The 16,461-nt window shown below is 38.8% G+C and overlaps 1 protein-coding gene across 2 annotated transcripts; it reads right to left on the reverse strand.

The window, feature by feature from the left end:
* Positions 1-9,922: 9,922 nt before the first annotated feature.
* Positions 9,923-13,210, reverse strand: LOC306891424 (polyadenylate-binding protein 1A-like). Of its 2 annotated transcripts, XM_079451657.1 has the most exons (6): positions 13,036-13,210; positions 12,740-12,830; positions 11,237-12,396; positions 10,966-11,150; positions 10,770-10,885; positions 9,923-10,196 (listed from the first exon to the last, which is right to left on the reverse strand). In XM_079451657.1, the coding sequence occupies exons 4-6, from the start codon at positions 11,137-11,139 to the stop codon at positions 10,130-10,132; spliced, it is 357 nt and encodes a 118-aa protein (XP_079307783.1). In that variant the 5' UTR covers positions 11,140-11,150; positions 11,237-12,396; positions 12,740-12,830; positions 13,036-13,210; the 3' UTR covers positions 9,923-10,129. The 2 variants fall into 2 exon arrangements, with proteins under 2 accessions (XP_079307783.1, XP_079307784.1); XM_079451658.1 differs by lacking the exon at positions 12,740-12,830 and having other exon boundaries at positions 11,237-12,231; positions 13,036-13,207.
* Positions 13,211-16,461: the final 3,251 nt, after the last annotated feature.

Consider the following 16,461-nt stretch of genomic DNA (forward strand, 5'->3'; position numbering starts at 1 on the left):
AATTATCTATAAACAGAAATCACACATCAGATCAGTCGGTCTGTAGAAATGACAGAAACGCATAATAGTCTCTCTGTGTCAAATCAACTAAAACTGCATCATTATTATAGTTTTACACAGAGTTAGGTCAAATAGATCTTATTACTTCATTACATACCAAAGGTGGGAATATCACAGTTTTAATTGTGTAACTCAAGATATTTTAAAGGTAAACTGCAAAAATGTCATTTCTTATTTAACAATTTTTAGTTGTTTTCTAATCAAAATATCTAGTCACATTGAACTTGAGAATACTTGACCAAAGATATTTATTCTCTGGAGTACTTGATTCTGCCAATTGTAACATTCCAAGGTCTGATATTACCAGATAACAACCCCTAATAACACACGGTAACCCAGATGCTGCAAATCATTTTAACAGGCGCAGTGTAATAATACACATAAACTAAATATAAAGGCCCTGTGTGTGATTTACCTTAAATCTGAAATGAAACTATGTGTAAACAGTGCTACATTGTTTAGTGACTTCAACTTCAAAATATCAGTTAGCTAAACTAGTTTCATCTTCATTTATTTACAGTGTTATTGTTACTAAAACAGACATAATATATATACTTGTCACTAAGTTCATTTAAAATCAAGATTCACAACTTCAGATAATTCTACATTTGTTTGTGAAGAATCAAATGAAATTTTACCTTCGAATGCGTTTAAAAGACATCGAATGGAAACAAGACCTGAAACAAAATCAGTTTAATTAAGAATGTTAACAATGTGTTTGTGCTTAAATTCTTATTAAAACATTATGTTAAATATTTGACTGAAGAATGACTGTCAGCTTGTATAATGTTGAGATGTTTGTGTGTTCTATGAGATGATGATGATGATGATGATGATGTGATGTTTACTCACCAGAAAGTAAAATGAGATGAATGAGTTTGTCCATGTCGCTGCTGAACAAAAGGAATCTGAGAATAGAGAAGAGAATTGAGTTTCTTATGGGTTATGAGCAGAACGTGTGAGAGTCGTCCTCTCTTCTTCTCTCTCCTACATCAATACATCATCAGTTCATCCCTCTGGATATTTGACTGTCACTCTCTCCACCCTGATGATGTAATCACTCAAAGTATACTGTAGAACACCAGTGGACCTTCTAAAAACACAAAAAACTCAAGTCTAATTTACAAATCAAATCTGGCGTCACGAAAGTGGTTTACATGTAAATTTGCTCATGGAAATGAAGATCTTACTTGTTTGGTAACTGGAAACCGACTGATTTAAATCAAGAAACTATTGTTGCGTTTCCCAAAAACCTTTGTATCGCTACGTCGTTCTTAAGAATATATCGCTACCACTGTTAAGGTATAAGTTATGAATGACGTAGCGTTAAGGTTTCGGGAAACGCAGTCAATATTCTTACCATTTTCAAGCTTTGCTTGATTGATTTCAGTCATGAACACAAGTCAATGAAAGACTGACTGAATGTTTGATTTCTTCAACACATTTCTTCTGAACTCACAGCTGTGTTTTCTCTTCCTGAGCATCACTCTCCTCATGTTTTGTGTTCAGAATAAAGACACTTTCAGACAGACATTTTCAACCCACAGACCAAATAACAACAAGTTACAATTAAAGAAATTATTATTATTAGTTATTTCACGAGTTCGCCTGTGCAGATAATAATGATAGCATGGGAAGGTATGATTATTTAAAGTGCTGTCCGGGGAGCGGCCTCTGAGCTCGCCGGTTCCTTCTGAACCCGCTTGGAAGCGGCCCAAACCCAGATCTCACCCCCCGGGGTCCTGCTGGAGAAAGAGAGTCAGGGAGAGGAGTCGGGGAGGGATTTTTAATTACTTATAGAGATGGTAGAGGTAAGATTTCTGGTCTATTTATGAGAAGCCTCGCTTGAGCTGATAGGGTAGATTTCGCGATTGCTGATGGCAAACCTGCCGAGTTTGATTATATGCTTTTGTATGTGGAACATCTACTGTAAATGAAAGCAGAAGGAGATCAGACAACAGATCTTCAAAAGAGGATTTGTGTCATCTGAGTTCGTAACTAAAATTAAAGAAGAACAACAAAGACAATGTAAACCCTTGCTGATTTTTGTTGGATCAATGTGAATGAGAATTTAGAATGCTTGACTCACACTGTCCCGACCGGGCGCGTTTGACACCTAAAGCCTAGTTGACGTATATCATAATATCAATTCCGCCATCACCATAAAAAACATCTGATACACAGCACACTCATGTGCAGGCCAAAAATACTCCAGATATTTGGTTTGTCAAACATCATTTATGTACATAAATCATATTCATGATTTAAAAGCATAATGTGAAAGTGAAAATGAGCCGTTTACACTCATATGACAATGATATCATAGGCGGAACGGTCTGTGCAGCACGCTTATGAATTAAACTGTCTCAGGGAGCAGACTGAATGGCTTAACCAACGGTTTACTTGCGGTCTCACGTTGCAGAAAACACTAAATACACAACATGCGATAATACTTTCTCCCAAACATCATAAAATAGAGACTGTGTCTGTCCCCCGGATTAGCAAACATAAAATAAAGCGTAAACCTCTCAAAGGTAATTTAATTAACGTTAAACTAACTAAACATGAACATAATACAGATAATCAACTGTTACGACTCGGATTGCTAAATATTAGATCTCTCTCTAATAAAGCACTTTTTATTAACGATATGATAACGGATCATAAAATAGACATGCTCTGTCTCACAGAAAAATGGCTAAAGCCAGATGATTATATTGCTTTAAATGAGTCTGTCCCCCAAGATTACTATTATACACACGAGCCTCAGAGGGGGAGGTGTTGCTGCACTTTACCGTAACTCTTTTAGCATTTCCCAGAAGTCTAATCCTAAATACAATTCTTTTGAAGTCATGGTACTTGATGCATCAATACCTAATACTAAGGAAAAAACATCTTTAAAATGTATTCTGGCTATTGTATACAGGCCTCCAGGGCACCACACAGATTTTATTAAAGAATTTGGTGGGTTCTTATCAGAACTAGTACTGGCTGCAGACAGAGTCCTTGTTGCTGGGGACTTTAACATTCATGTAGATAATGATACAGATGCTTTAGGAATGGCTTTTAAAGACACTCTTAACTCCATGGGCGTTAGTCAACATGTGTCAGGACCTACTCACCTTCGTAATCATACTTTAGATTTAATATTGTCTTACGGTATAAACGTGGTCGATGTTAAAATCCTTCAGCAGAGCGAAGACATCTCAGATCATTATCTGGTATCATGCTTGCTTCAATACCCAATGGTGGCAAATCAAACTCCAAGTTACAAATATTGTAGAACAATAACTTCGACTACAAAAGGTGCATTTCTTGATAATTTGCCTGAATTGTCTCAAATCTCTAGCATGAGTAATAACGTTGAAGATCTTGACTTTACCATTGAAAATATTAATGCCACCTTCTCGGAAACGCTAGACATAGTTGCTCCTCTGCGCTTAAAGAAGATTAAAAATGACAGACCGACACCGTGGTATAATGAACACACTCAGGCTCTAAAGAAAGCGGCACGAAAAATGGAGCGCAACTTTAAGAAAACTAAATTAGAGGTATTTCGTACTGCCTGGAAGGATAGTATTAGAAAATACAGGAAAGCTCTAAAAATGTCTAGATCTGCCTACCTTGCTTCACTAATTAAAAAAAAAAAAATTATAACTATTATATTAAATTATAGATCCTCTACTTAGCATTATTAACTCATCTCTGACATTAGGACATATGCCTAAAGCATATAAGGTGGCTGTTATAAGGCCCCTTGTCCATCTGGACCCTGGAGAACTAGTTAACTATAGACCTATTTCGAATCTACCTTTCTTATCTAAAGTTCTGGAAAAAGTAGTCTCAACTCAAATATGCTCCTTCCTCCAAAGGAATATGATTAATAAATATTTCCAGTCTGGATTTAGAGCACTTCACAGTACCGAGACTGCTCTGATTAGAGTTACAAATGATCTGCTTATGGCGTCCGACCGAGGTTGTATCTCCTTATTGGTGCTGCTAGATCTTAGTGCTGCATTCGACACCATTGACCACAGCATGCTCCTACATAGACTCGAAAATGATGTCGGTATTAAGGAAATAGCTTTGGAATGGCTTAGATCTTATTTATGCGACCGTTGTCAATATGTAGCAATAAACAATGAGGTATCACGCAAATCGAAAGTCCAGTACGGTGTACCACAGGGCTCAGTCTTAGGGCCTATGCTCTTCGCATTATACATGCTACCTCTAGGAGATATAATAAAGCGACACGGAGTAAGCTTTCACTGTTATGCTTATGATACGCAACTTTACATTTCCTCGAAGCCTCATGAAACACAGCAATTCCATCGAATAGTGGAATGCATAGTCGATATAAAAAAGTGGATGAGTAGCAATTTTTTATTACTGAACTCGGACAAAACTGAAGTGTTACTTATCGGACCGAAAACCGCCCTGCGTAACAACCAAGAATACTGCTTAACTATTGATGGATCTTCCATAAAACCCTCATCTTTAGCTAAGATTCTTGGCTTTATATTCAATAATACTCTGTCATTTGTAAAATTGTGTTTTTCCATCTTAAAAATATATCTAAACTACGTCATATGCTGTCACCATCAGATGCGGAGAAGCTTATACATGCCTTTATGACATCAAGACTAGATTACTGTAATGCACTATTAGGTGGTTGCCCTGCAGGCCTATTACAAAAACTCCAACTGGTCCAAAATGCGGCAGCTTGAGTTCTTACGCGTACAAAAAAGTATGAGCATATTAGCCCGGTTCTGTCAACCTTGCACTGGTTACCTATAAAGCATCGCATAAACTTTAAAATCTTGCTTATTACCTATAAAGCCTTGCATGGTTTAGCTCCTCACTACTTGAGTGAACTTCTCATGTATTACAGTCCATCACGTGCACTACGCTCTCAGGCGTCAGGTCAGTTGGTAATACCTAGAATTTCAAAATCAAGTGCAGGCGGAAGATCCTTTTCTTATCTAGCGCCTAAACTTTGGAACAGTCTTCCCTGCAATGTCCCGGAGGCGGACACACTCTGTCAGTTTAAATCTAGACTAAAGACGCATCTTTTTAATCTTGCATATCATAATATATATATTTCAAAGATCTAGGCTGCACTAGTTAGATCAACCGGAACCATTACACTTCCAATAACAACTGATGCATTTGTTGCATCAAAGAGTGCAGAACAGTACCCTACTCTCAGCCAGTCTTGTCTCATTGTTCCAAGGTTTCCAGAGCGGGCAGGACGCAGTCCAAGGTTACCGGAGCGGGCAGGGCGCAATCCATTCCCAGACCTGACAAATGCTGGACGAAGGACGTGGCGACTCTAATAATCTATTAGCGACTGAAGTTTTGTAATGATCATTTTAAATCTAACTTTTGTTATTTTGCCTTGTTGTGCAAGCACTGTCGAGCTTGTGCAGAGGCAGCAGTTTTTGCCAGAGGGGAACTGGAATACCCTGGTTAGGCCTGGTTTCCCTCTGAGGTTTTTTTCTCCTCCAATGGAGTTTTAGGTTTCTCGCGACCATTTGCATACTGTTTTGCACTGTTTGCCTGGCCGGGGGGGCTGCTAGAATTTGATAGTCTTATTTAATTAACTCTGCATATAGTAATTTATTGTGTGTCTGATGTTTGACCTGTGTTTTGACTTCATTTTTTCTTGTACAGCTGCTTTGTAACAATGAAAATTGTAAAAAGCGCTATATAAATAAAGCTGACTTTACTTGACTTAAACACACTAAATAAAGAACAAACTGAACATTACGATGGATTCCGCTGTGCTGAGAGCGATCGCTTTATTTATGTTTACTGCAAAGCAGTCGCATGGTATTGATGAAAGCGTGCTTGGATGCAGATGATACAATGTGACACAGGCCGGCAGGGGAGTGGGGACAATCGTGCTCGGGCACAGTTGAGAGCAACTGGCAATATGTCAGTACGTCTTTAGTCATGGCTGATTTGTTTTTGTCTGTTTTGTTGGAAACTCATTTGTTAAGAAAATCCATTCAAATGAAGGATGCATCCTGTTTGTGTGTGAACGACGAAGAAGAACAAACGACGAGTAAATTGATTGTGTTTCCCTACAAAGATAAATAAGTCATTTGAACATAGAATCTTTAGTTAGAGGAATCAAATTATTGTTTTGTATATGCTAAACAAAATTAGCCTAAACATGTTTCTTACAAAGATTATTTTGTTGACTGGACTTATATTCTCAAGTTTTGGGCCAAAATACATCAGAAAGTTTGCACAATTTACACAACCGTGTATTCTGAACAAACAACATTGCTAGAGTTTGAAAGGTCACAAGATGCATTTCAGCATGTTCAATTCTGTGTTTCTTATTTGTTTTTCTTTGAAAGATTAGTGGCTTAATATATGAGTTTTTTTTATTTGTTACCATGGTTGAGATTTGTGTGTTCAATATTGAGGTTTAAGTGAATGACACAATAACACAACTGGTTACATAGGGCCTTGGCATGTGAGGGGCCATGAGTTCCCCAAAGTTTAGATTATTATTTAACAGTTTTGCAACTTCTCGGTTCTCCGCTAATTTTGACAAGCTTTGGCAGACGTCTCTGTACATGTCTCACATGAGCAAAGCATCAACGACAAACTGTAAGACAGATAAGCCTGGTAAATGCTAGATCGCTAGCAAACAAGACTTTTGTCTTAAAGGGCATTTTTATGTCCCGAGAATTGGATTTCCTCAGTGTGACTGAGACATGGCTGAGTGTTGGTGAGTCCAGCGCTTTTATTGAACTTCTACCCAGTGATTGCTGCTACTTTAACTCCCCGCGGATGTCAGGTCGAGGAGGAGGAACAGCAATCGTCTATAACAAACATTATAAATGTAAGCAGTTATTGTTATCATCCTCTTTCACCAGCTTTGAACTGAGTTTATTTGAGTTTGGTCGCTCTAACACGGTGCTGTGTGCTGTGGTCTATCCCCCTCCTAAGTACAATAAGGATTTTTTAAATGATTTTTCAGATTTTCTGGCTGAAATCATGCCTAAATATGATCATGTTCTTATTGTTGGGGATTTTAATGTCCATGTGTGTTATCCTGATAAGCCAATGGCAAAGGATTTTTTAAACCTCATAGATTAATTAAATCTTGTGCAATCTGTGTCGGGACCCACACAAGAACATGGACACACACTTGATCTTGTCCTATCATATGGTTTGCCCATTTCTAATCTGGAGATATGTGATGCAGTGTTTTCTGACCATATGCCTGTTTTATTTGAGGTTGCTTTGGTCGGTAATACAGTTAAACCTAGTGATGTTGTTCGATGTTGTCGTATTATTAACCCTTCCACTGCTGCTCGGTTCTCGGTTGCTTTCAGTAAGGACTCCATCATCCCGGATTCTGTGTGCACTACAGAGAAGCTTAGCTCATGGTTTCACTCCACCTGCCAAACTGCTTTAGACACTGTGGCTCCATTAAAACCCAGGCAGACAAAAATTTAATCTGAACCCTGGCTAAATGATACAACCCGTGTTGTCAGACATGAGTGCCGTAGAGCTGAGCGCAAGTGGAAGAAGGACAAACTGCAGGTGTCTTTGCAAATGTTAAGGGAAGGCTGGCAGCTTTATCAGAAAACTGTGAAAAATGCTAAAAGTAAACATTTCTCAGATATTATCCTGTCAAATTGTCACAAACCTCGCGTTTTGTTTAAAATTAATGACTCGCTTCTAAATGCCCGCAGACCACCTGTATGGAGGTAACCACTACTGTGTGTGAAAATTTCCTTCACTTTTTTATTGATACGGTCACTTCTATTAGGGCTCAAATCTCATCTCCAGCTTATGATCGCTCAATCCCTGCCTCCTGCTCTGCTGTTTTTGATCAATTTGAGCCTGTGACCCTTTCCCTTTTACTGAACATTGTTGATCAATTGAAGCCCTCAGGTTCTATAAAGGATAAAGTCCCTCCCTGACTATTTAAGGAGGTCTTCCCCACTATAGGACCATCTGTAATTGCAGTCGTAAATAGCAGTCGGTCCTCAGGTGTGGTCCCGGGAAATTTCAAACATGCAGTAGTACAACCTCTGATTAAAAAACCTGCTTTAGATCCATATGTACTTGCTAATTTCTCTAAATCTCTAAACTGATCTTAAATTTGACACGGTGGATCATGAGATATTGATCTCACGTTTGAAGCAGTGGGTGGGCATTAGGGGCATAGCACTAGAGTGGTTCAGGTCATACTTGGCTGATCAAACTTTCTGTGTCAGCCTTGGTGGCTGTGTATCCTCCTCGGCTCCTCTTATGTGTGGGGTTCCACAGGGCTCAGTACTTGGCCCTCTTCTTTTCCCTCTCTATCTGCTCCCACTTGGTTCCATACTTAGGAAGCACGGCATTTCTTTCCACTGTTATGCAGATGACAGTCAGATTTATATACCACTGAAAAGGAAAGATTCATACTCTGCCAATCTACTACTTAAGTGTCTTGACGACATAAAGGCTTGGATGGCTTTGAACTTTTTAAATTTCAATGATGATAAAACAGAAGTAGTGGTTTTTGGTGGCACTACTGGGGGGGTCCCTGTAGATTTGGGTTCCTTGGGCCAGAACATTAAACCTAGCATCATAAACCTAGGAGTTAAAGTAGACCGGGAGCTGAAGTTAAGTGATCAGATCAATGATCAGATCGGTTGTTAAAGCAAGTTTCTTCCACTTGAGACAGCTGGCAAAAATAAAGCCAATACTATCAAGGCAGCATTTTGAAACGATAATCCACGCCTTCGTAACCACTAGGCTGTATTACTGTAATGCACTGTATGAGGGGGTAAGTGGGTCCTCCATCGCCCGTCTCCATTTGGTACAGAATGCTGCTGCACGTCTTTTAACTAGCACACGTTAGCATTAGCACATTTCCCCCGTATTAGCTGCGCTTCACTGGCTGCCCATTCAATTTAGGATTCATTTTTAAATTGTTTTATTTGCTTTTAATGCTCTAAATGGTCTTGCCCCGCCCTACCTCTCAGAGCTATTATGCCCTTATATACCCAGCCGCTCTCTCAGATCTGAGGATCAGCTCCTCCTGAGTGTGCCTAAAACTAAGCGGAGGCTCAGAGGGGACCGTACCTTTGCTGTGTCGGCTCCTAAATTATGGAACGATCTGCCTCTTCATGTTAAGTTTTTAAATCCCGTTTTAAAACCCATCTTTACACTGTGGCCTTTAATACCTAGTAAGATGCTGATTTTATTTACTCCAGTAAAGTATTTATTTGGGATTGCTTATTGCGCCGAGATAATTTTTCATGTTCTCTGTTTTATTAAAATGTTATTGGTGTATTATATGTGTAACTGTGCAAATTGTGCGAGCTTCTAGATATTTTTATAAAATGTCTTAATTTCTGTACAGTACTTTAATCAGCTTTGGCTGTGTAAAGCGTTTAATCAAATAAAGTTGGATTGGATATGATTGAAGAGGAATTCTTTACATGACATTCTTTCATTGGAAAGAAAGGGTTGGGATATCCCTACTTCATTTTATTAAATTTAAGTACATGTTTAGGTATACTTTATGTAGTATTAATTGTAGTGTACTTTTTCGATACTATTTGCATCTAAATTGTCCTAATTTTAGTTCATGAAACTGTACTGTTAAGAAATAACCTCACACTGTTGAACACGTCCTGTGCCTTAATAGAAATCACAAAATAAAATGTCCCCAGTTCACAATCAAGTCGCAGTTATGCAACCATTTCTTACATTTTTTATGTATGTCTATATGAGCCTCGCTTATGAATTTACAAGACAAAAGTTTCTGTGAACAACTGCATATGCTGATCAAAGCACATAAAACATTTGTTTTGTTCCATTTATTGATTGTTTTTTATTTATTCATAGACATACTATATAGACAGATGTGAAGTGAGGCATTTCGTATTATATAAAACATTCAAAATATAAATGGACACAAAAAAAAACATTTGGCCACAATATGGTGCTAGTTTGCACTGTTTTGAAAACATTTCACGTACACTAAAGATCTGATCTCAAATAAAGGGTTTTGTGATGGATACTGGGAAGAGGCTTTTGTAGTTCTCCTTCATGCGATCAGGGTTGGTTCCATATCTGCCTGACGCTCCTGGAATGATCTGAAGTGGCTGATGGACCTGTAGACACAAACAGACACTGTTAGTCTATCACTGTAATGAGGGGTCGGAAGCATGTGGATCCATTTACAGATTAACTTTAATAATCAAGATGAGGGTCAAACAGGCAGTGATCAAACAACAGTGGCAGGAATATCAGAGGCTGAGCAGAAACAGAAACGATACCAGGCAAGAGTCAGGGTTGGCAGCAAAGCAGTCGAAGTTCCAGAGAGCAAGGTCACAAGGGCGGACGGCAGAGACTCAACAGTAGTCAAACAATCCAGGCTAATACACAGAAGGGTCACAGAATATCAAGGTTAACGCTTAGAAATGTTAGCCGGGGCAAAACAAGACTTCACAATGAGTAAGAGTGTAAATGCTGCTTAAGTAGAGCAGATCATGGAGAACACCTGTGCAGGTGATTAGTCTCTATGCGGGGTGCATGGGAAATGTAGTCCGGGAAAGTCAATACTCAGGAGAGGGTGCCCTCCGGTGGCCATCAGAGAGAGCCAGAGAGGTCTGATTCATGACAATCACATTCAGTTGCAGAAGTTTACAAATACTGTTAACATTACATTTGGCAGTCAAGCTTACACTGGTTCATCATTCAGCATCATCCCATTGAGTTCCTGAATGACACTTTCAGCGGCTTCGTTGGAGTCAAAATGAACAAAACCATATCTTCTGGAGCCATTCTCACCAGCAACCACCTTAAGGATAAGAGACATTTGTCTGGATAAGCATCAAACTTGGATGTTTAACTCAGAAGAAGGTAATACAATTCAGTTACCCAACAGGAAAAGATGGTGCTGTAATGAGGGAAGGTGTCGTGAAGTGCCAGGCGGTTGATGTCCTTTGCCAGGCCCTGAATGATAATGTTGCCAATGCCGGTGGTCCTCAGTACAGGGTTTCTATCGGCCCGCATGATGCTCGTGGGCAAACCCATGAACATTAAGATCTCCATTGCATGTTCAGCTAAAAGAAAACAACGATATAATCCTGATAAGATCAGTTCAAATATTCTAAATATTGTAAAACCGAATTATATACATTTTTCTAACTTTACGTCATCATCATCATCGGCGGTCACTCGTAGTCGAGTATGACTGTCCTCCTTCTTGGTCCTTGTGGGTCTTCAGGTGAGCATAGAAGCCGAACATGGAGCCAATTATTATTGTGCAGTGTGGGCAGGTGAAAGTGGTGGTGGGTTTGGGCTGGGCCTGTTTGGTGGATGCTCTCTCCTTTCTGAGTCTGCGTTTGTGTTCTGCAGCGTGGTGGAGCTCGTTCATTACATAGTGCAGCACCCTCATGGACAAGGTTTCTCCATGTCGCCATATTTTTTGTCATATCCTCACAAGTCTTAATGTCTATGTGGAACCTTTTTATGTTTGTTTTAATGTTGTCCTTATACCTCTTCTCTTGGTCTCCTGGGGCACGTTATCCTTTAGCAAGCTGGGAGTAGAGGACTTGTTTTGGAATGCGAAAGTCAGGCATGACCAGTCCATCTGAGCTGGTGTTCAGCGAAGGTAGCAGTGATGGTGGGGATACCAGCCTCCTTCAGGATGCTGGTATTGGTCCTCCCAACTGATCCTAAGGATTTTACTGTGCCCCTTGAAGTACCTACTGTATGTGGTCCAGGCCTCTGATCCATGGGTAGCATTACGGCTTTGTAGACCAGGATTTTGGTCTTTGCCAGAAGGTCACGGTTCTCAAAAACCCTTTTCCTGAGCCTTGAAAAAGCCCCACTGGCACAGCTGAGGCGGTGGTGTATTTCATCATCAATGTTGCCTTTTGATGATGGGAGGCTGCCCAGATATTGGAAGTGATCTACATTTTCCAAATTGATGTTGTCAATTGAGATGTTTGGGGGCAGGACAGGAGTACTGTTTGGTGGTGACTGATAGAGGATTAGAGTCTTTTTTTATGTTGATGGCAAGACCCAGCTGTTTGTATGCTTTTGTGAAGGCAACCAGAATGCCCTGTGGGTCCTCTTCTGAGAGGGCTACAGGGACGTTGTCGTCCGCATACTTCTTAACTCCCTTGGGCAGATGTTTGCCTGTGAGATGGAGGATAGCAGCAATGAAGATGGAGAACAGTGTAGGGAGCAATGACACATCCTTGTTTGATTCCTGTGTCAACCCTGAAGGATTCTGCTTCATCTCCACTGCCACTGAGGACTGTAGCTGACATTGCAGCAGTCTCAGTACTCGTATGTATTTTTCTTTGTGAAATTGAGTCAAAATGACAGAAAGAGAAATTTACTGAAATACAACACAAGCACGCACAGACACAAAAATATCTATTACTATAAGACACTAGGGATAATTCACACCGCAGAGTTTTAATGCACAACATGGAGGCTCAGAAACACCAGACGCAAAGTGTTGCCTCTGCTTTAAAATCCTTGAATGCACGGCTAGCCATGTATTGTCCTGCTTATATCATGGTCATTTGCCAGCTGTTATTGATGTTTACAGTGTCATTTGTTAAACCGACGAAATATTTACATATATATTTATTTTTGTCAGTTAATTTCAAACATGGATCAAGAGGTCTAGAACTACCTGTGGCATACCCTCCGAAAGATGGTAAGAGACTCGACTGATGGTTTTATTATTTATTGTCGAAAATCAACTCCATAAACCAACGTGAGAACTGACAAAAAAAACAAAGAAAACAAAGCATTGATTTGTGTCCCTTTTTGTCCACAATAATTGGTAAATGATCACTGTACTTTCTCAGATAAATCAAATTATACCAAGCAATAAACCGCTAATTCCCCAAGCATGAGGTTAAAAGAGTTAGCATATTTCCCGACACAAATTATAAAATAATCACAGTACGTGCAACAAACACCAACCTTGTGCCTCTTCGGGGGCTGCCAAAATACAATCAGCCTTTGCCGTTTATATTGTTAACATGCCGTTTCTGACTCTGTTGTCGTATTTTCCTTAGCTTACCACAAACCTTTACTGTTTAGTGTTAGCGCATTCATTCCGTGGTTAAGCAGCTTCTTCGTTAGGCAATACAACACTGTAAGCAGGTAGGAAGAAATGGTTTTCAAAATAAAAGTCAAGTATCCTAAAAAAGGAACAATTATCTTCAACAGGCCTTTAAAACAGGCAAAAAAAAAATATATATATATATATATATATATACATATAACAGATGCAATTACATTTTCATGACACCAACCCAAATTACGATACATATATATACACATATATACATACACATATATATATAGAAATAAAATCAAAAATAAGAACAAATGCATCTAAAGCAGATCAAACAATGCAGCTGCCCTCTAGTGTACAAAATAGGAAACAGCAAGCACAACAAAATGGGTTTGCTACACTACCTGTGCATTAAACGGTTTTAATGCACACCTTCAAACCAATCAGAATCAAGTATTCAAACAGACCATGGTATAATTTGTATTTTTTCAGCTCTCGTGTTAGCAATAAAAAAGTTTAATAGGAATACACAGAAAGAAAAAATGACGAGTGCATTCATTTATTAATACATAATTAAGACTACTTACTGTATTATCTATACCTGTAGAATACATAAAATTACAAACTCTAGGTTTCTCTGTCCATCAAGCCATCCTACTTCATGTTGTTTCACCATGAAATGATGCAAAGCATGCTGGGAAAATATTTCTAGTGTCTAATTTGTAGAATACAGACATTGACACTTAGCAATTCACTTTGCATTTTTAATTTGGCTATAATTCTTTATAACACACATTATGAACAACTATGCATTATATATAAATGTAACAAATAAAGTGTAACCAAATGAACTTTCTTTGAACATTTGTACAATTTACAACAACAGTTATTATACATCATTTGCATAATTGATGCAAATGATGTATATCCGAACAGGTTATGAGCTGAACGAAAGTTTTCCAAATCCCCGAATCAGTTTAGGTTTCTAAATGAATTCATACAGTACACTAGGTGGCAGCATTTAGCTTTAAACGCGGTAGAACTCCATTCCAGTAACATTAACCTAACCGAGGAAAACGTTCAGATTAAAACAAAGGTAAATTAAATGTGTATTTACAGTAAACATGCTTTTCAAATCGATCATTATTACAGTGGCTTGGTTATTACTTTGAAAGTGTCTATTTATAGTTATTTGATGTGAATACTGTTAACTGATGCAGAGATTATCGTTTAATGGCTAATGTTTACTCTGAACAGTCTTGCCTGTGGGCCAGGATTTTAGGATATAAAGAAATAATTATAGAAAATATTTTTTTGCCCACTTGTACCTAGCTGATCTCTTGATTTCTGTGTGCAGCGGTAGCGGGTGGCGCTCATCAATGTCAAAAGGTTGACCAATCAAGTGAGAAAAGACAGGCCTTACAGAATTCCAGCCAATCGAATTACAATGACCAAGGAGAATGTCAGTTAATCGGCAGGCGGGCGCTTCCAGCACGGAGATGACTGACTGTCTAGTGATGTAACAAGGCAAATGTAATCGGCCCCACTCGCCCTGCTCTCCACAGGCTTTGAACCGACGTCGGTCTGAATGGGAGACGGGCGCTCTAACGAGGAGGCTAAAGACCACAGTCCCTATTGCGTCTGTCGCTAGAGCGTCTCTGTTGGTCGGGGAGTGAGGCTTACACACTGCACAGCTCTTCACTAGCTTGCACCCGTTACAAAAACATTACAAAACCAACGGTTTACAGTAAAACTGTTAAATGGTTAGATTCAGAGATGCAGACAATTTAAAAGGCTTCAAAATTCAAGATTAGTAATGTTGTTCATTGCCAATTCTTTCACATTTATATTACATATCGCTTATTGCTCCCAGAATTTGGGGCAGCTGTGGCCTAATGGTTAGAGCGTTGGGCTTGTGATCAGAAAGTTGCCGGTTCTAATCTCAGTGTCAGCAGGTCATGACTGAAGGGCCCTTGAGCAAGGCACCTTACCCCTGATTGCTCTGCAGTAATGTGCCACTGTATAAAACTACTTGTAAGTCGCTTTGGATAAAAGCGTCTGCCAAATGAATAAATGTAAATGTAAATTTGGATAAAAGCGTCTGCTAAATGACTAAATGTGAATTCCTAATCTAACTTTTTTTATGTAACTTTATATTTACAGGCTTACAGCTGACATATTTTGACATCTCCTTTGAGGAGCATGCCCATTGATTTGGGTTAAGCCCCAATGTCCGACTCCGCCCCGTGAACAACCACAGAAACTAATGAGGGAACACAGGCAAAACAGCAACAAAGAACACAAAACCAAACAGACTTTTGTCATTGCATCCTATTGTTGTTCTTTAATTGTTAAAATGTTATTATTATAGTTGTTATTTTACTATCTCTTTGCTATTGCTTGCATTCTAAAAAAAGCAAACAAACCTACATTTGACTGCAAGTTGTATAACCGTGTGTGTGACAAAAACAATTATTGATCTGAATTGGTCAAACAATTAAATGGCTACTTCACCTAAAAATGAAAAAAAACCTTTGAGTTGTTCCAACTCTGTATACGTTTGTTTGTTCTGATGAAGACAGAGAAAGATATTTGGAAGAACTAGAAGGTGACTGAATTTTCCTTTTTTTGGGTGAAGTATCACTTTCAGGACAGCGAGGACATCTCATCTACAACATAAACTCTTCATCCCTCATCAAAATGTTCTTTGCCTGTAGTTCGTCTTGGCTGTTGCTTATTTGAGATCATTACCAATGTAATTGATCTGGATCATTCAATCGGGGGTCCCTTAGTAATAATAAAAACACCACTTTGAACTTTAGATTAAATTCATCAGCAAGTGAAGATTATGGAAAAATAAAACTTTTGCAAGCTAAAAATATTTTTTTTCTTATTTTTCAGTCTTTATTTAGAATTTACATTTGAATTAGAATTTGAGCGTTTGGCCTTAAAATGACATCATCTTTAAACAAATAAAAAATAGAAAAGAGTATAGAGTTTATACGGTTATACGTAGGGAACTACCTTGAGCTACTTACTGCGTTAATAAATATACAAAGAAAGTTTTATAAAATGCATAGCAAAGTGTTTGTTTTGTGTGTTTATCGGTATGACACAACAGCAGTCAACATGTTGATTGATTTATGACTCTCCTGTCAAAGGTCTGTCAAACTGTCACTCAATTGGTTCTTTTATGGCCTGTCAATCTTACTAACATTTATGTTTCATGAATGTTGGAGATCCTATGACCCCCACTTTCCTACAGTGGTAGCCCCCCTCACCATTTCAACCTGGTTGCTTTTCTACTAGGGTACATGCTGTGAAAAGTC

Source organism: Barbatula barbatula (genome assembly GCF_947034865.1).
Source record: "Barbatula barbatula genome assembly, chromosome: 1".
Taxonomy (NCBI): Eukaryota; Metazoa; Chordata; class Actinopteri; order Cypriniformes; family Nemacheilidae; genus Barbatula; species Barbatula barbatula.